At 47.3% G+C, this 19,406-nt stretch overlaps 8 protein-coding genes across 8 annotated transcripts; 5 read left to right on the top strand and 3 right to left on the bottom strand.

The window, feature by feature from the left end:
- Nucleotides 1-1,213: 1,213 nt before the first annotated feature.
- N7508_006456 (FAD-dependent oxidoreductase) lies at nucleotides 1,214-2,749 on the top strand (the record flags this gene model as incomplete). Its single annotated transcript, XM_058464522.1, has 3 exons — nucleotides 1,214-1,839; nucleotides 1,913-2,601; nucleotides 2,655-2,749. 3 exons carry the CDS (start codon nucleotides 1,214-1,216, stop codon nucleotides 2,747-2,749), a joined length of 1,410 nt encoding a protein of 469 aa, XP_058318375.1.
- A 1,353-nt stretch (nucleotides 2,750-4,102) lies between these two features.
- Nucleotides 4,103-5,978, top strand: N7508_006455 (uncharacterized protein; the record flags this gene model as incomplete). Its single annotated transcript, XM_058464521.1, has 5 exons — nucleotides 4,103-4,256; nucleotides 4,308-4,378; nucleotides 4,431-4,558; nucleotides 4,622-4,803; nucleotides 4,858-5,978. The coding sequence occupies 5 exons, from the start codon at nucleotides 4,103-4,105 to the stop codon at nucleotides 5,976-5,978; spliced, it is 1,656 nt and encodes a 551-aa protein (XP_058318374.1).
- A 437-nt stretch (nucleotides 5,979-6,415) lies between these two features.
- Nucleotides 6,416-7,305, bottom strand: N7508_006454 (uncharacterized protein; the record flags this gene model as incomplete). The annotated part of the gene is made up of 4 exons (XM_058464520.1): nucleotides 6,416-6,633; nucleotides 6,657-6,789; nucleotides 6,898-7,163; nucleotides 7,254-7,305. 4 exons carry the CDS (start codon nucleotides 7,303-7,305, stop codon nucleotides 6,416-6,418), a joined length of 669 nt encoding a protein of 222 aa, XP_058318373.1.
- A 580-nt stretch (nucleotides 7,306-7,885) lies between these two features.
- On the top strand, nucleotides 7,886-8,344 carry N7508_006453 (cupin domain-containing protein; the record flags this gene model as incomplete). Its single annotated transcript, XM_058464519.1, has 2 exons — nucleotides 7,886-7,911; nucleotides 7,969-8,344. The coding sequence occupies 2 exons, from the start codon at nucleotides 7,886-7,888 to the stop codon at nucleotides 8,342-8,344; spliced, it is 402 nt and encodes a 133-aa protein (XP_058318372.1).
- A 932-nt stretch (nucleotides 8,345-9,276) lies between these two features.
- On the top strand, nucleotides 9,277-11,290 carry abr2 (laccase abr2; the record flags this gene model as incomplete). The annotated part of the gene is made up of 6 exons (XM_058464518.1): nucleotides 9,277-9,468; nucleotides 9,520-9,575; nucleotides 9,632-9,802; nucleotides 9,851-10,021; nucleotides 10,070-10,192; nucleotides 10,243-11,290. The coding sequence occupies 6 exons, from the start codon at nucleotides 9,277-9,279 to the stop codon at nucleotides 11,288-11,290; spliced, it is 1,761 nt and encodes a 586-aa protein (XP_058318371.1).
- Nucleotides 11,291-11,609: 319 nt separating this feature from the next.
- Nucleotides 11,610-12,068, top strand: N7508_006451 (uncharacterized protein; the record flags this gene model as incomplete). The annotated part of the gene is made up of 3 exons (XM_058464517.1): nucleotides 11,610-11,727; nucleotides 11,790-11,896; nucleotides 11,955-12,068. The coding sequence occupies 3 exons, from the start codon at nucleotides 11,610-11,612 to the stop codon at nucleotides 12,066-12,068; spliced, it is 339 nt and encodes a 112-aa protein (XP_058318370.1).
- A 191-nt stretch (nucleotides 12,069-12,259) lies between these two features.
- Nucleotides 12,260-14,091, bottom strand: N7508_006450 (uncharacterized protein; the record flags this gene model as incomplete). Its single annotated transcript, XM_058464516.1, has 3 exons — nucleotides 12,260-12,839; nucleotides 12,891-13,180; nucleotides 13,231-14,091. 3 exons carry the CDS (start codon nucleotides 14,089-14,091, stop codon nucleotides 12,260-12,262), a joined length of 1,731 nt encoding a protein of 576 aa, XP_058318369.1.
- A 3,545-nt stretch (nucleotides 14,092-17,636) lies between these two features.
- On the bottom strand, nucleotides 17,637-19,325 carry N7508_006449 (uncharacterized protein; the record flags this gene model as incomplete). The annotated part of the gene is made up of 3 exons (XM_058464515.1): nucleotides 17,637-18,042; nucleotides 18,092-19,060; nucleotides 19,117-19,325. The coding sequence occupies 3 exons, from the start codon at nucleotides 19,323-19,325 to the stop codon at nucleotides 17,637-17,639; spliced, it is 1,584 nt and encodes a 527-aa protein (XP_058318368.1).
- Nucleotides 19,326-19,406: the final 81 nt, after the last annotated feature.

Below are 19,406 nucleotides of genomic sequence, written 5' to 3'. Positions count from 1 at the left end.
TGCCGCTGTAATGCTTATCCACTTTGAACATATAGCGGGTACATCCGAAGACGCATGGATTCAGCATCTCCAGGGTGCCGCAAAGATGCTTGAAGCAACTGGACCAGAATTGTGCCGTGACGGGTTTTTGCATCAGCTTTTCCGTCATCTCAGACTCCTAACAGTGAGCTTGACTATCATTCTGCTTTTGCAATATCTTGCTAATTGGGCCCCCTGGCGCAAAGTTTGTTGCCTCAATGTTTCGGAATGAGCAGCACGCTTTTGCCTTACGAAAATGGACAACCATCCCCTTTCAAATTCATTCGAAAACTGCATTTGATGAACTTATCGATATCCTGTTTGGCTTACTCCCGTGCCTTTCAGTTGCGGACAAGATTACAACAACAAGCAATACGGATGAGTGGCGAAGGGGAAAGCTCAACTCCATGGTACTGGACTTAATATTTCGACTCTACAACTGGTGGTCCCAATGCATCTCTATGTTGAGTCCAGTTGAAGCACCGGCAGATGAATGGATGAGCGTCAACAACAAGGATCTAAATGAGGACCCTTACCATCCGACCAATTTCCCTCTGCTGTTTCACTCAGATATGCCTACAGCTGCTCTGGGATCAGTCTATGATTGCGCAAATGTGATACTATTTCGCCTTCTTTTTTTGTCATCAACATCTGCCTATCTATACGAGGAACGCATCCAGAGACATGTGCAGTCAATATTGTCCGCCAAGGAATTCATTGCAGCAATCCCCGGCCCAGCCTCTGGTCGTGGATCGCTTATGTTAGAATTTCCTTTGAGGATTATCGAAATTTGGAATCCACCCACCCAGGAAGATACAAATACAATGCCAGCTGACAGTGAAAAGAGCAAGGACGACGACTTGAGGATTTCTTCGGCGAGGCTCAACGAACTATTCGCCCATGTAGCTTCTTACATCTTCAGACACCACATGGAAACATCTAAAATGATGTCAAGTTCGTCAGCTTGATGTTACGCGAGATCTCGAGTTGCACTAGCAGTCCCATGATCCTGTCAAACCTTTGGACCCGTAACTTCACCCTGCTCTAAGCCAGAACAGGCTAGCTTTGCGGACCCACATAATGCTTGAACTCTATTCGGCAGTATAAGACCTTGGCCTTGCAAGTGCTTTTCACTGCTCTTGACGATTTGGTCGTCTTCTTCTAATCTAAATCCGTCTCAATATCTGAAGTCATAATGAAGATTGTAATTATCGGCGCTGGCATTGCGGGATGCGCAGCATATCTGGAGTTGCGAAAGCATCTCCCAAACCCTTCCGAGTCCGATGGAGACCATGAGATCATTATCTATGAGGCCTACAGCACAGATCTAGATATGACAGCAGATCAGAGAACAGAGGAACATACTCACCCTTCGACCCTTCTTGTTGGAGGTGGACTTGCCGTTGGCCCCAATGGACTGAATGTTCTCAGGCGCCTTGATGAGAATTTGTTGAAAGATGTTGTTCGCGGTGGGTATGTCACAGCCACCTCCAACATGAAAAATAAGAATGGATGGCAACTCGCCAAAATGGACACGTCTCTGTCGCCAAACGAGCCGGACAATCCCGAAAATATGTACATGGTGGCGACAAGTCGTCATTCGTTCTGGCAGGAGCTGCGATCAAGGGTTCCAGACGAGCATATTATCAACAAGAGAATTTCGGAGGTGGTTGCTCGTCCTGAAGGGAGAAACCTGATTTATTTCGCCGATGGCACTCCCTCGGTAAAAGCCGACCTGGTCATCGGTGCAGACGGTGTCCAGAGTACCGCCAAGCGCGCCCTCTTCCCTGACGCCAGAAATCCATATCCTCCACGTTATGAGTAAGCATACTCCTTCTAAAAACCTGTCTCCAACTTTTTCCAGAACTGAGTTGATTGCTAAATTTTTCCGAAGGGGCCTTGTTGGCGTTGGAGGATTCATTCCCGCGGCCGATGTCAAAGGATTGGTCGAAAAAGGCTCGATGAACTTCATATTCGGAGGAAATGGTTTCTTCGGTTATTTTTACGCTGATAGCGCAGAGTCTGTTGTTAATCGCGACTCGCCATACCACGTATCCGAGCCAGGAGAATCACTCGCCTGGTGGTCGACCTACGGAATTGAAGACTGCCCAGACCGCAAAACACTTGATATGGGACATGTGACCCGGCAGCTTCGCGAGCGACACGCAGATTGGAAAGACCCCGTTGTCCAAAAAATAGTTCAATCACTCCATGTGACGAACATGTATCCAACATGGACTTCGCCTGCCCTTCCAACATGGGAGCGCGATGGAGTAGTTCTTGTTGGCGATGCAGCACATGCCCTGCCACCAAGCTCGGGACAGGGTTCCTCGCAAGCATTGGAGGATGTAGAAGCTTTCATCCTGTTCTTGGCTCATTATCTTCGCAAGCATGGAATCAAAGATACTCGCACCACACCAGAGAGCCAGAAAGAGGCCATCCGAGTCGCCTCACAGCAGTATGTATCTCTGCGAAAACCGCGGGTACAAGAAATCTCGGAATTTGCCCGAAAGACCCAAAACACAAAGCGACAGATGGGATTGTTCCAAGAGTACTCGATGTACGCCTTCATGAAACTACTCGGTGGGATTTTACCTTTGAAATATGGTGTGAACCCCTGTTAACACTTTTGCTAGGACTCTTTCCTAGTCTCATGACCTCCCAGATTCGCAAGGTCACAGATTACAACATTGCAGAACAAGTTGCGAAAGTCATTGCCAGTGAGAAATAATAGAATGTGTCCAATCAAGTGGCCGCGCTACGCTAAAACCCCTGCCATATGCTGACGGAAGCCCGCAAGAGGCAAGGGTCTCAAGCCGCCGACAATGTGCTTAACGCGATTAGTCTCGGCACTGAGCAGCATTTCCCAGATACCACACCAGGGGTGATAAGTCCGTCCACAGTGCTATGAAGTATTGGTCAATTCCTTTACAAAATTCTCGAAGTGAGGGTGCCATTTCATGATTTATTTGTTTTTTATTTTAGCTTCTCCTTGTTTCACCTCTTTTGTTCATTTTCAAGTGCCTTGGGTGAGCCATTCGGATCATATAAAAGTGGGGGTGTGAAAGGACGTATGGCCACTGTTGTGTTACTTGCGACAGTCGATGTATTTGATTCTTGTTTGAAATCCTTATTGGCTCACTTTGATTAAGTCCTTGTTGATTGGACATCCCGAGACTTCTACCTTTTACCTCATCTAGTGCCTTTTTCACCTCTCAATGCATCGGCTTAAATTTCCCCCGAAAGGGGCAATGTCATGGCAAAGCACCTCAATACTTTAGACACTATTCTCCCGTAACCATGATTGAGGCAATTTGATCGCTTCAGGTATAGCATTGGTGGACGATAAGATCACACCATCTTCACAGCACTGTCCACCTTTGGGGCTCAGCTCGACGCGTAAGAAGCAATTATTTCTTCCAGAAAACGCCTCGTGGCTTTTAGGTCTGTGGCAATAACCCAATTCGGGCCATGAGCACCACTGATACCCTACTTTGGTGTTCTCGCACATAGAGGTCCGAGTGCCGTTCAAACTATGAATTATTTCACCCCCGAGGACGAGACAAGATCTTTAAACACACAGCACACTCAAGAGACCTCAACGTACGCACCTAGTCCCGCCCTCGTGCTGGCCACTAAGGGGAAGATCTGATGTGTGAAGTTCTTATCTAGCCTGTTATCACTATATTGTACAATTTACCGCATCTCATCCGGCCTAGCTCCCTAGAACGGATGATCCGTCCTAAGTATAAATGAGATACAGAGACCTACCCAATGGCCTACAAGTCTACACCGGAACAAATACCCTGACCCCCAATGTGGCGTCTAGGCTAAGCTCAAACAATAAATCTCGGCCCCCACTGTGATTGGTCAAGATACGATCATACTTTCTTGGAAGCCTTATCTTCTCCGTGCCATATACACTCGCGAGACGAACGCCCAGAGCTGTGTAACTGGTATCATGTCAATCGTGGCATGCAGGGCCTTGGGCCCGGGAAAAAGGTATAAATTGTCAGCCTCCCGGTGAATTTTACAACTCAACTACTTCCATCTGTAACTGGCAAGCGCCATCAGCTCAACAACTATGACTGCTCTTGAGATGGACGTTGAGAAGAAAGTGGCCATAGCCGTTGAGCCTGCTGAGAGTTTCCCTTCAGCCAATGGAGATGCGTCGGTCGGCGAGATCAATCCCTTGAAGAGAAATCTCAAGAATCGTCACATGCAGATGATTGCGGTTGGTATGTGGTATTGTGTGCATTGGATTTCCACATGCTGATTTGGTTGACTAGGCGGTGCGATTGGAGCTGGTCTTTTTGTTAGTACCGGGAGTGCATTGAGGACTGGCGGCCCTGGCGCTTTGGTAGGTTGACTACGACTCCTAAGCATGACATTCTCTGACAGGTACCAACTAGCTACTTTGTTATCTGATAGTCGGAGGCATGCTTCTTCTCACGGTTCAAGCTTTGGGAGAACTAGCCGTTCTATATCCTGTCAATGGTGCTTTCTTCACATACTGTGTCCGCTTTATCAGTCCAGCCTGGTTGGTATGCCAAACCTTCATTCACAACCACGAAAGCTAACCATACATGTTACTATACAATAGGGGGTTCGCCGTTGGTTGGGATTACGCTATCGGGTGGCTGATTATTCTACCCTTTGAACTCACGGCTGCTAGTAAAACCATTCAGTATTGGCGGGACGACCTAAATGTCGGTATATGGATAGCAGTGTTCCTTGTTGCCCTCTCTGCAATCCAACTATTCGGAGTCAAAGGTTATGGAGAAGGTAAGACAAGACATTTCTATTATGGACACAACTGATATTAACTACAATCTACAGTTGAGTTCGTGCTTGGAATGATCAAAGTCATTGCAGTCATCGGATTTATCATCCTCGGAATCGTTATCGACTGCGGCGGTGCACCAAAGGGAGGCTATATCGGAACCAAATACTGGCGTGACCCTGGTGCTTTCACAGACTTTAAGGGCTTCTGTTCAGTCTTTGTTACAGCTGCGTTTGCCTTCGGTGGAACAGAGATGGCTGGTCTTGCTGCTGCCGAGGCCGCAAACCCAGCCAAGTCCATCCCTAAAGCAACAAAACAGGTCTTCTGGCGTATTATGATCTTCTATGTCCTTGGAACATTCATTGTTGGCTTGATTGTGCCTTCGAACGCCGAGTGGCTTCTCGGAGCCTCCGGCGCCAACACCAAAGCCTCGCCCTTTGTTGTCTCAATTAAGAATGCTGGTATTTCTGGTCTTCCTTCTGTCATGAATGCAATCATCACTATTTCAGTCATCAGTGTCGCCAATTCCGCAACCTATGGATCAAGTCGGACCATACAGGCCCTCGCTGCACGCGGTATGGCGCCTAAATTCATGGCATACATAGACAAGGGAGGACGCCCTCTATACTGCATTCTTCTGCAGATCGCATTTGGTTTCCTCGCTTTTATTAACGAGGCGTCATCTGGAGGCCAAATCTTTGACTGGCTTCTCGCCTTGTCTGGTATTTCAGACTTCTTTATTTGGGGAAGTATCTGTCTCGCACACATCCGTTTCCGCTCGGCCTGGAAGGCTAATGGACACACGGCAAAGGAACTTGCATATGCTGCTCCGTTTGGAGTCATTGGAAGTTGGATCGGTCTATCGCTGAACGTATTGTGTCTCATTGCTGAGTTTTACGTTTCTGTTGCCCCGAAAGATGCTGAGGGATTCTTTGAGAGCTATCTCGCGGCACCCCTTGTCATTTTCCTGTTCGTCCTTTGGTTGATTTATACCAAATTCAGAAAAGATCCGAAGCTAGACCGCGGTGGCTGGTTTGTCGCGGTTGATAAGATGGACATTACTAGTGGCATCCGTGACGGTGCACTTGATGTTGACCTTCCTCCGAAAGTGGAATATGCTACCTGGGGAGAGTACTTCAAGGCGGCCCCTTTGCGGATTCTTCGCTCAATTTTCTAAGTCTAGTCTTTATTGCGTGCAATTGGATTGTTGTGAAATACCCCGTTAGTTTGAATGTTATAAATTATCAGGTGGCAATTCAGCAATTGGCTGAAGTAAGGACTATCAAAAGAGCAATGTTCCGTTTGATTAGCAAGCAAGTAGAAGCAAACAAGTCATATACTTAAACACATTTTCATTGCTTGATATGAATACTTGGTTCACAGAGACAGCTAGGAATCCTCAAGAGGTCTCCACAATAACCGGGAAGTCCCCAAAATCCAAAATTGCCTCTAGAATCCGACAATGCAGTTCATCTTGAAAGTCCTTCAGGGATGGATAGACCAGCTTCTTTGCGCATACTCTCCCAGATCTAACAAGATAAATTCCCTCCAACACGCCTTGCAATCCGCCTCCCTTGATACCATGAGGCATAGGACGTACTTTGCCACTTGCGATTAGGTTTTCAAATTGACGATAGAAGCAGTCATGAAGGTTTTATCTTCAACAGAAGGCTCCGATGTCTTTCCCATAAGCGTGAATCGTCTCCTATAGCAAGTATACACAAAGCTCCAAGCGCTTAATATCGTTGAAGAGGTAGGTAGAAGATCTGCCTTGACGGAGAGATTAGGCACTGGCCTTAACGAACCATAGACGGATTCTGAATATTGGGCCGCTGTATTCTGTGGGGTGAAACACTCGTAGCAGAACTTGCAATGTCATCGTTGGCCACGCAATCCAAGATCAGTGACAATCCAGTCTTAGTCACCAAGTCTCGGATTTGCTGAATTGCATCTGAGGATCTATAGTCAACGATGCGATGCATCCGGACCTAGTGATTGAACCCATGCTACGTTCTGGCTAGAGCATGTTGTGATAACTCGCAGCCCGGATTTGAGAATTAATTAGCACATATCGTAGCTTGCGTGGTCGTGCTTACAGTTTTGCAAATTGAATTGCAAGACTCCCTGTTGCGGCGCTTCCTCCGTAGATCAGAATTGTCTGGTTTGTAGGTGTCGGGTCTATGACTGGCAGAGGGAGTGCCAACACTTGATACAGAGCCTGTGCCGCAGTGCTGATACCCATGCCGAGCGTAGACGCATCCTCGTACGGGAGCTGACTTGGCAAGCATACAACGAGTTCGGCGTTCACATTCAGATATTGACGAAATGCGCCAATGCTCTAGTTTGCCGCTTGGCCTAAGAACTGAATTAGTACTGGAATTGTCTCTATTTATGAAAACTAAAACGGTACTTGCAATCACGCACAAATCCAGCTACACGGTCTCCTACAGACCAGCGTGGACTCCTCCGATCTCGACGACTCCACCGGAGAAATCGTATCCCATTCCGCCACCTGGTCTCGCCAAGGTATTCAAGGCTATCCAATAGGATGGGTTGATACCGACAGCATGTCTTCATATTAGAAACTGACCGATTTCTGGTGAAGAACTTGATATAAGTCCTTCATGGCTTGTCCTTCACCTTGACATTTCACAAGGACCGCAGACTGAATTTTTAGGCACTTGCAATATTAGATAATTATTATTCCTTAGTTTGATCTTTCAATGTCCTGCCTAGGTGTTGTAATGAGGTCAGGACGAAGATCCGAAGGCTACTGGTTGATAGCCTATTGATAGCCTATCAGTGTCGGGTAAACCACTATGGCATCATAAAATGCCACCTAAATATTCCCAATAAAAGTCATCAGAAAGTTTGACACATCGTAGGCTATCCGGAAATACTTGTTCCAGATGAGCTGATTGACAAGTGGCTACAGTTCCAGTTGTGCCATATACTGTTGGGCGAGTGTTCAACCATATATAATGGGATCTTCCATAATTTAGAATAGAAACATATTCATTCACCACAGAACAGAAAGAACATTACAATACCAAATTTTGAGAACCAGCCAGACCATATTTCAAAATGCAGGAACCTACCTATGACCCTAGGTAAGATTAGAGGACCGAGAAACCCCAAAATCAAACACCTAGCTAATATTGACCTAGCCGCCCCATGCCGGCCCTTCAGATCGCTTACTCCTATCGTCTTGTTGGCATCCCAAATAAATCAATCGTCAGCCTACGCGTCGAATTCCCTCCCAATGGCTCGACTCCTCCTCACCGACACGGCGGCGCCAATGTCGGAGCATACGTTCTCAAGGGCACCCTTCTGAACAAGATGAATAAAGACCCGATGAAGACAATCCCAGAAGGAGGAAGCTGGTTCGAGGCACCTGGATGCTACCATCGCATCAGTGACAATGCAAGCAAGACCGAGCCGGCAACCTTGATTGCAACCATGATCACGGATACCGATGTCTTTGAGAGGGATGGTATGGCTGCTCTTATTCAGATTGATGAGGAGTTTAGACCTGCCGCATGAATCTTTGCTTCGGAACTGTGACATTTCTATAGTTCAAATTTCATATACGTGAGAAGGATGACGAAAGTGACTGTATGCCAAGACTACGTATCATAATAGTTAGGCATCAAGGAAAAGATTGTACCATTCGAGCGGTGATGAAAATAAAATAAACAAGAATTCCACAAGTCCTAGACGTGAAGACTTATTCCAAGTATTCAGGCCGCGAGAACGCGATGTTTATGCCCCTTGGGGCGCTATTCCGAAATAGGTTAGTACACGCATTGACAAGACCAGTCACGATCATCAACTGTTCTTGCTCTTCAGAGATGACAAAAGCTGAAAACGATACAAAGTAACCATGAAAAACTTGTCATGCAATTCTATTCGATGGCGATTGAGGGAGCTGTGTGTTCTGGCCCTCCCTTGCAGCACATTCCAGGGCGGTAAATTAATCCGGCGAAGCAAACAGGGACACGACCAGATACCTTCTACTGTGCCTGCTTTGTTTTCAGGAAGACAACAAACACAGGTTTTGACTAGTTTTTATAGTTAGATCATGATGATCCCTCGACTTACCTGCGGTGATCTTGAGAATAACAATGGCCTATTCGACGGTCGTTCCATTTCTGGATGACTTTTCTATCGGATCTCAGTCGTTCGATTCTAACTGCCTGGGTACATCAATTAGCATTCAGCTTGATTAAAACAGGTTAGTGTCATGCACCGGACTTGAGACCGAGATCAGGTTCTCGTGGTTGGCAACAATGTGCAATGCAAGGGCCCGCTGTTTTCAACACGGGAGGAATGTGCGGATTGTGTGGCTTGGCAACTATGCAGGAGCTTAGCACGGTCTGGTTATAAGGCTTGCAGGGAACCATTTTCTGTATGCGACTTTTGGCGAGGAAAATCTTTCTCTTCAATATCGGGTTCATACCCACCAATTCGACAAAATGACACATACGAAGTCGCTGTTCCTGACTTTGATTGGCGCTGCTGCCCTGAGTCAAGCAGCCAAAGTCCATTATGATCTCGACCTCACCTGGCAGAGGGGCTCACCAAACGGACACGAAAGGGAGATGATCTTTGTGAATGATCGTTTCCCAGGCCCGCCGTTGATTCTAGACGAAGGCGATGAAGTCACAGTGAGTCTTGGCCCTGCTTCTTCTTACTACTTTTACTGAGAGAAATAATAGATAGATGTGACCAACAACTTGCCGTTCAATACATCTGTCCATTTCCATGGCATTGAGTAAGTCCTCCGGCAATACCACTACCAGAGATCCGCACAATACTGAACTATACCAGGCAAACCAACACCCCATGGGCGGACGGAGTATCAGGTCTCTCGCAATGGGCTATCAAGCCTGGTGACAAATATCGGTACCAGTGGAAAGCCACGACTTATGGTACATACTGGTACCATGCCCACGACAAGGACAGAATAATGGATGGTCTCTACGGTGGCATTCGTATTCGGTGAGTATGCAGCTGACTGTCTTTATTGTGGTTCTAATAGAGTACTAGTCCATCTGCCGACCGGGAATCACCTTTTTCGATGATCTCCGATGACCCTGCCGATATCGAGGCCATGACCAAAGCCGCTCACGATGCCCAGTTGATTATGATGTCTGACTGGGACCACTTGCCGTCTAACGAGTACATGGATGCTCTTAGAGAAACGGGCTATGATATCTTGTAAGGGCACAATTATGTCAAGCAAAGGGAGATGCTCACAAGTACCAGTTGCTCGGATAGTATTCTCATCGATGGTGCAGGCTCCGTATACTGCAAAGACCCTGACTATCTGACAAATCTCCAACCGGCCCAGGTTAGAGCAGTCATAACTGAGCCTTTGACGGATAAGGGGTGAGTCTATTCTTAGTTTCGCTGAATTAAAAGCAACTAACTCCCACAAGATGTGATCCATTCATGCCAGTTCTTCAGGGTAACTGGGAGCACCACCCAGAGAAGCTTCCTGAGGGTTTGAACTCCGGATGTATACCCAGCGAGGGTCCGAAATCAGTTTTTGAAGTTACACCTGCCGATCGATGGGCCAGTCTCAACTTCGTCAGTGCGGCAAGTCTCAAATCCTTGATTTTCTCCATCGATGAGCACCCGATGTACATCTACGAGGTGGATGGACGTTACATTGAGCCCCAGCTTGCCCATAAAGTTTCCATATACAATGGAGAGCGCTACTCTGTTATGATCAAATTGGACAAGGAGCCTGCTAGCTACACCATCCGTGTGGCTGGCCACGACAACCAGGTCATCTCTGGCTACGCTACTCTCGCTTACAAAGGCGGCGAGCAAAACAAGCGCGAATCAACGGCATACATCGACTACGGTGGTAGCAACACCACAGCATCTGTGATCGACCTGGACACAACTAACCTGCCGCCATATCCTGCAATCCTGCCCGCGGAGAATGGCGATGATTTCCATCTCCTAACCCTTGGACGTATCAACTCATCCTGGGAATGGACTTTGGACGGCACAGCCTTCTTACCTGCCAATCTGGACCAAATGGAGCCAGTTATTCTCAATCCCAAAGCACCGGGTCTGGATTCTGCACTCAAGATTGAGACCCTTAATGGCACGTGGGTAGACATTGTGTTCCAGCTTGCCATCCCAGAGCCAACCAAGCTACAGCCACCACACCCAATGCACAAACATTCCAACAAGGCATTTTTGATTGGTAGTGCAATGGGAAAGTTCACATGGGGATCCATCGCTGAAGCAAAGGAGAGCAGCCCGGACAGCTTCTTCGAAACGCCTGTGTACCGCGACACCTTTGTTACCGCGCCGAACGGAGAAGCTTGGATTGCTATTCGCTACCAGGTTGTGAACCCAGGGCCATTCCTCTTGCATTGTCATATGGAGACGCACTTCATGTCCGGCATGGGAATGGTCTTGTTGGATGGCGTCGATGCTTGGCCTCAAGTTCCTGCCCATTATCTATAGATTTCTTGAATTTGTAATCTTCAATCTCCTATCTGTCTTCGAATTATGTGATTCTCGTTTTCTTATTGGCTCCTCAAATTTAATCATCTGCCACCGTTTAACTTGCTTTGGTAGTAGAAGACAACTGACGTCATCATTGTTTGTTTGGGAAGTGGCTCTTGAGCTGTCTGGTGATATACGAGTTCAGACTCAAGACGTTAATGGGACTGACATCATCATCGTATTCATAGCCATGGATATCGCCTGAGCTCTTCTTTTAAAACAAATCTTGAGCGAACGTCAGAATTAATAGTTTACTCATGTACACGCTTCAGACAACATGAACAACGTTCTTATCAAACGATATATCACCAGATCTTCAGCTTCCTACCTCCCTCGACTAACCCGAGCCTCAGTGCAAACAAAGACCGAGCCTCAGAACGAAGGGGAAGTTGGGCGTACGGCTACCCTGCACCCCTGTTCAAACTTTTGCAGTATAGCTGACATACTTGACTCGCAGTGAATGTCGGCGCCTCATTCCCGGATGACTTCGAGGACTCTCCTTTGAAGTCTGAGATCCTCAAGCGCAGAAATAAAAATCCAGGCGTGGAGGAGTCTTATCATCCAGTTAGTACAGTGTCATACACCTCATATCGCCCGACCTCACTGACCGTTTGATCGTTAGACAATGGAAGAGATTTATGATAGCGTCCGAGGGAAGATGCCCATTGGCAAGAACAAAAAAGCCAAGCCTGCTCCCAAAGATCCGGATCGGGAGCCTGAACTGGATGAGATGTGAACATTGTTTGTCAGAATGGAAATCATAACACAGGGATTGTAGTGGCCGTACGTACTGCGTTTTGTATAATCACTCGTTAGTTTGCAATAAATTAATGTTAAAATTGATCTGTCCAATCCCAGCAGCAAATTAGAGGATTGATTCAGGAATTTGAGAAGAGAAAGTATTATATTATAGGTTCGTAGCAGTCGTCACAGAATAAACTGCATGCTCGGCTCACTGAGGCCAGATGTGCCCGCATCAAAAAAGGCACAGAAGTCGAAATTTCCGTCCGGAAGCATACCCAAGGCAGGCATATCCATAGAGGGAGGGTCGGGGAGAGCCAAGTCAGCTGCCGGTAAAGCCACAGGGGTATCTTTCGCAAGTGATAATAGCTCTCGGGCAATAATCCCGATTTCACGGTATGTTCTCTTGCCAAGAACCCAATGCTCGCTGAGATGTTTCAAAGTGCCCATCGTCAAACGAATCTTCTCACGGCTTTGAGACAGTTTCTGGCCATGGTAGATAAATCGGCAAGCAGATAGATGTGCAATTGCCACATTGGCAATCATGCAAATGATAAATGGAGAGTGTGATTTCATGTTGGTTGGAAGAGTCAGCAGTTTGTCGATGCTGTTTATGGCATTGGTGCATTTCAGAGTGTGGAGGTCCCTTTCTTTTGCATTGTTGCATTTCAATTGGTCTGATGGGGCCCTCGGAGCACAACGCGAGACAGATTCAATTGCACTGTGTGTCAATGCGGACAGCGGTCGGTGGATTTCGACAGAGTACCTAGACACATGTCAGAAACCTATGATAAAGGCTCAGCAATAGAACACTAACGTGTGCATGATGAATAATGCTTTGAACATGACCTCGTCAATAGAACCATCAGGCCGAATGGGATCTCTCTTCGAAGGCGAAAGCAGACTGTACCACGCTCGGGTGCTGGTATCAGATGCGGAAGCCATAGCAATGTAGAGTTGAGCATCTGTCGTGCTTCCTGGCGACAACGCCCGATCAATTCCTAGGGTGAGACCAATAAGTTCCGCATAAGACGAAAATTCAGGGTCGTCTTCTGTGAAAAATTCACGGTTTTCATAATCCTCAATGGATCTTGATGGTGGGATATTCTGATGACAATGTCAGTTCACAGCCAAGTGAGGGGTAGAAGTTCACTTACTCCAACCTCGTATTCATCTTCTTCACAGGGAAGATCCGTAGTGATATCAATACCACTAGTCCGAAATGGATATGTGTGTGTGCTGCCTGCGATGTGGGCGTCGGTGATGTAAATAACCCACCAAGTACGTCGCAAGCTTTCCTCGAAGAGAGAGTCGCCATTTCCATATGTCTGAGAAAATTCTTTCTTGTTCATTCCAATAGATACCGCAATGCGAATTGCTTCATCGAGTAGCTCAACCCCTCGGTCCGGCTCGTTGCACCAGTAAACGGCGATGGAATAGAGAAGTACAGCTTGAACGTCAAAGGCTGTGGGGGGGCGAGTCGCCATGCGAATCTCACCCACTGCTTCTTGAGCACGCTGATACCATATCTTAGCTGGGCCTGAGCTATCAAAAATTGACCCAACATAGCACAAAACCCGAAGAAGGGGCTGGATTGCCGGATCTGTGAGTCGTTGTTTCAACGCATAAAGTGGCAGGACACATGGGTGAGCCGAGTGGAATGACTCATAGTATAGGCCCAAATATTGAGAATTCGAATTAAAAGATGCTTCAAGTTCACCAGTAACAGCAATTGAGGATGACGATGAAGGATTAGTTGTTGGGAAATGACTGTCCAACGAGGAGTCGATAGAGCTTTCCAGGACTGGAGCTTTACCCGAATATGCCGACTGCTTCTCTTTTGGGTTTCCACGCCGTCGTGAAGGAGGATAAATACACTGTTTCGTCTCCGTCTCACAGCGCGTGCATGCCGGTCTGCGGCCGTCGCAACGCAGATGTTTATAGCGACATTGTGCGCAAGACAGTGAGTTTCTCGATGCACGTTTTGTCGGAATCTCCTTTCCCGGGGTATCCGCCATTTATCAGAAACAAGGACAGTTGTGGTGAACAATCTTCGTTAATTGTTGAGAAGTGTTGAAAACAGAGTCAACTATTCGGGAATGCAGCGCAGATTAGTCATACGGGATCGCGAGCAGCACATAAGAGTATAAACTGGAGAAAACTCACTGATTATGAGCGATTTCTCTAGTTGACGACTAATAATATAGTGATACATGGGGTTGAATATGATGATTGTCTTGACCAAGTAAGCGCTAAGTCTGCAAAGTTCCCCTCAGTTGCCAAATCTATTGTGCTGCCTTTATTTCCGAGACGACCGCTGTTGTATGCGACTATATAGACAGGATAATGTCTGCCGGGTGGGGCCTTTCCTATCTGGGCTGCCGCCGCTTTATGAGGGCGCCCAGGCTCAGGATCAGTGAGATGTCAGCACGGGCTTAGACTCAGTGAGTATGCTCTGATTCGGTCACGTGTATGATGACTAATTGGTGGCGTGCTCAGTGAGCGAAAGTGCGTGTTCAGTGAGTGCTTAGTGAGTGCTAGTGACCAATTGGGCATGCTTAGTGCGTGTTCCGGATCGCTCAGTTAGTGCTTAGTGAGTGCTCACTGATACCTTAGTAATGCCTAGTGAGCACCCCTGATTTGTTTAACCCAATCTAGACCTTACCCAATAGAGACAGGCCCTGAATAGGCCATTTATTCTGTGATGGTTAGTGTGTTAATGATATTTAGGCTGCCCTCGTTTTCTAGAGGATCCCTTGCCCCCAAAATCATACGTTATATCTATTAGGCACAAAGAATTCGGCGGCTCCGTGTCACGGACTCCATGGGGACATGTATCACATCAGTATCAAACTCTTGTGGACTACCCCGATTCTTGTCAGTGCATCTGTCAGGACCCTCGACTACTTATGTGTCAGTGCTGCATTCATGAATACGGATTGAGAACCGGAATTATAGTAACTCCGAATGAGCGGATTACAAAGGATGAGCATAGCATAAATAGCAAGAAATAGCAAGTAATAAATGACAGAGATTTGAATGCCCTTATTGGCTGAGCAAGTTACGGAAGACAGCAAGTTCCAACACATATTAATGGCCTGAGACAAGTATGCAGAGATGCTTTTTCTAGAAGAACCAATCTGGCAACCAACGACGGAGGAGATCATCAGCACCAGGATATGCCAGGTGGCCCAGAGGATGTTCTCTACACTTGCGAACATCCGCGAGAGTGACTCCCTCTGGCAAGTTATCTGGATCGACTGTCATAACCCCCAACGACCCGCACTCGGCCTCCGCTTCAGCATATGCATCGGAACCGGGGCTAGGGTAGCTAGCAGCCAGGGCCGTGGTCGCATAAACGCCAGACAGTAGGTATGCGATTACTCTCATGTCGTAGAGGTCCTGGATAACATGGTTAGTAAAAGAAAGATCACAGTAAGTGGGCAAAAAGGAGTTAAACATACTGAATGCACAGACGACGAAAAGCGATAAAGACACGAGCAGATACGGACCTTTTTGGATGAAGTTGGCACAGAGAAGAAGACACAGAGCCAGTGTGGAACTGTGGTAATGTCGCAGCCAAGGGGTTTCAAGGGCGGCCCTGGCTTCTTATGGAGCAAACATGAATCGCTCGCGGTAGCCTAACGGGCGACGTGGCTTAAAGTGGTACTGGAAACCCCAATTGGCTGGTCCTCTTATGCGCTTGCAAGTGAAAAATATTCCCTGCATCAGCCACAGGGATCATTTTACGGTGTCACGGTCACTTTGGGTTACGGCTCATAAATCCCAAGCTTAGGAGCCGCCATCATATGCCTTGTTAGAAGTGCGCGAGGCTTAGTGATCGAACGAACTGCAGGCTGGTCTGATGACATATGAAACGAAAGCCATGTCTCTATGATCTGCAGAGGTAAAGCAACTAAAACGGGGCGAAACATGCCCCGTGCAAGTTGACTAAAAATAGCCATTGCCTAGCAGTGTCCATCTTTTGAGCCTCGGCGGCCCAGGACTTTCTGGCCCACACTAATGAGGGAACGATTCGCAAATCCTAGACATGACCAATTGAATCTCTTCGCCCCCAAAAAAGGGTCTTCCTGATATGGCCGGTTGGAGGAATTGGGCAAGGCTTTTGGCTCCACATGCAAAAGATACACACAGATTATGTTCCATGCGAGAAAGCTCATGAATCATTTTCTGGGACTCTTATTGCAACATATCCCACTGTGCACCAACACAGTAAACATAAGGCTGCAAAGGCTGCAAATATTCCCTCTTCGCATAACATGGACTCGGCAAAGGATCCCGTCTATTTTGACGTGGGGAAACAAAAGCCTAGTCATACCACCACGACGACACTTCGGGACTTTCTTTCGGTCCATCAGAGAATGGCCGCTGCGCCGAGTTTTTCATCTGGGGGATGGCTGAAATCAACAGTGGGACAATAGAGGACGGTGGCTTTGACAATGCCCTTCAGGCCAGGAAGCTACGAAGCTGACAGTGCTAGTTGAGCACCTGCACTGAAACCACCTATCTTCACACGATCTTGATCAATCGGTAAAGATTCATCCGCGAGAACGGCAATGGCGAGTGCATGAATGTCGTAAGGTGGAGTTGGGAATGGGTACAATGGAGCTTTCCGGTAACTTAAGCTCACAACTATCGTTCCAGTTCCCAGGAGGAAGAAAATTCATCATCTAGCTCTGCATCAAAGAGGGCGAATCCACCGCCATGGATGTTGAAGTATAAAGGAAGACGTTGTCCAGCCTTTTACCCTGGTGGGAAGAAGATCCGGCACTGGAGACCCAATCGATATGGATAGTATTTGACCAGTGTTGACCGAGTTGCAGGTCCCAATGGATACCGGAGCCTGCGCACAACGAAGAATGCAATGGCAACAAATTTGAAGGACCACAATCTAAGGAAGCAATTGATGCGATGCGACAAGGAAAGTCTGACTTTTGGCAGTAGAGAAGGTGCCGTGTCACCAGTTTGCAGGTTTCCCATTTTGAAAATGGTAACCAGTATAGATGTTGAGAAGCCAAGCGATCCAAAATAGTGCAAGATATAGGCAGACAGCAAAAGCTCCAAGGTACAATAAAATAGGTTAGTCGGTTTTGAGCCCCATGGGGCTGTTTGGCCCCCAAATGGCTTCCTGAATACCTATCAGATCGACCATTTGGGGACGAAGGGTGAGCCTTGTATTTTGTTGTGCCTGTTTTGTCACCACTCATATTAAAAGCGGAAATGTATCTTGCTTGGACTATTTTTCTTTCTTATCAACCGGCTTGTGATACTGATCACTATGTACACGAGTTTCGGCAGGGGTTGTGGTTTTTCATTAGTTAGGGCGAAATCCTCGATCCGGGATAGATCGAGTCCGAGCTTGGAGGCCCAGCTTCAGTATAGTTGAGTGGTGAACAGGGAGAAAGATCTGGGAGGTAGAAATAGATAAGACGACAAAGATCAAGTATTTGTATCAGCTATGATGATTAAGTAAGGCTTAAACAGGAAAACTGGGTCGGATTCAAGATAACGACGTGGACATGGTTACATAGAGAGATCATGTTTAAATCGGTCGACTAGGCTGTTCAGTCTCTTTCGCAACAACAACATCACTTTCCCAACGCTTGAACGCTCGAGTCGGTAGTCTCAGCGCGAACATACGATCAATCTCCATAGGCGTTCGACCTTTCATCTCCGGAACAGATAGCCATGAAATGATGATTCCGACCGCAGCGAATCCAGCCATAACAAATCCAGTCTTGGCTCGCAGGTTTCCTTCATCCGCGTTGTAAATGTATGGCAAGATGATCGCGAAGACACCTGTGCCAACTCCGGAAGTAAACCAACCAATGCCTTGCGCTTTGGCTCGGAGTTGCAGGGACGATGTCTCAGATGCGACAACGTGCGCTGCAGGCCAGGTCCCAAGACCGGAGACCATAGTAACGACCATCATGGTGATGGATGTGTACCTGTTAACGGATTAAAGATCTGTTTCGCATTGTGGTGGTGAGGTATTACCAGATCATTACGGTGCCAGTAAAGCACCCTGCAATCCCCATTGCTAGCCAGAGCACCATAGCAGCACCCAGTGTTCCCAAAATGAGCGAACGTCTGCCAAAGGCATTCAATGTCCAGAGACTAACCACATTAGCAATCAAACCTAGCCCAATCCCTAAAATCAAAAAGATCAAACTATTCGTCGAGCTCATTCCCACGATCTGCATAAAATAAGAGGCATTGGCCAGGAGCTGCAGTCCAAACATCTGCGGCAACAAGCTCGCAAAAGCAACAATCCAGGTTCGCCGGGCGTTCGCTCCTCTGAAGCAGTCAATGTATGTGTGCGTGTCTTTCTCCTCCTGTTCGGCCAGAATAGAAGCCTGCAACTCTTCAATAACAGCCTGCGAGTCAATACTTGGCGTGTTCAGCTTCTTCTGTGCCTTCAAAGCTGCTTCCGCTCTCCCTTTTCTCAGAAGCCAAGTTGGACTCTCTGGTAATATAGCCGCCAGCACAAAAGGCACAGCCGAGAACGGCCACTGCGACGCAAAGCAAATACGATATGATTCGCGGCCCACGTGCTTGAGCGAAGTATAGACCACAATAGATCCAACCAGCTGGCCGAGTAGTGTGAAGATCGGATAGAAAGCAATTATAGGTCCCCTCAGAACCACGGGAAGAACTTCAGACATGTATGTCTGCGTAACGCACAGGAGAATTCCAATACAGATTCCTTGAAAGAGCTTACCAGCGAAGAACACACCTCGACGCGATTCGATACTATCGGGTAGATCCGATATATAGCATATCGCGATCGCAATTGCAGACAGGAAGCTGCCTATTGCAAGCGTCAGACGTCGACCGCGACGATCTTGATAATAGCCACCGAGAATAGAGCCGATCATCATGCCGATACAACTAGATACGTTCCAAAGAGAGAGCCACATCGACGGGATGATGTATTTGCCGTCCAGCTCTTGTCCGAATACGAGCCTTTCTGTGTGTGAGCAAGATCCTCTCGATTTTGTATACAGGATTGAGAGATATACTGGAATTGAGGCATCGCGGCCACTGTTCCCACGATGACGAGGTCATACCCATAGAGCAGAATCGCGGAACTCAAGGCGAGACAATAGCCCACGATTCTAGGCCACTTCTTTAGTGATTGCCACAGCGGAATATACGACCTCTTCTCGGTTGTGCCAACAGGGGAGAGGTCTTCCACACATTCAAGACTTTGTTTGCTCTGCGTGGCCATAGTAAAGTCTGCAGTCAGGGGTAAGGACAAAGACGAAGATAATCCTTGTAAAAGAAGACACAGCAGAATATCGGTAGATAA

The sequence above is a fragment of the Penicillium antarcticum genome, assembly GCF_028974205.1.
Source record: "Penicillium antarcticum strain IBT 31339 chromosome Unknown utg000006l_segment0_segment0, whole genome shotgun sequence".
In the NCBI taxonomy this organism is placed as follows: Eukaryota; Fungi; Ascomycota; class Eurotiomycetes; order Eurotiales; family Aspergillaceae; genus Penicillium; species Penicillium antarcticum.
This window is presented reverse-complemented; position numbering and strand designations above follow the sequence as displayed.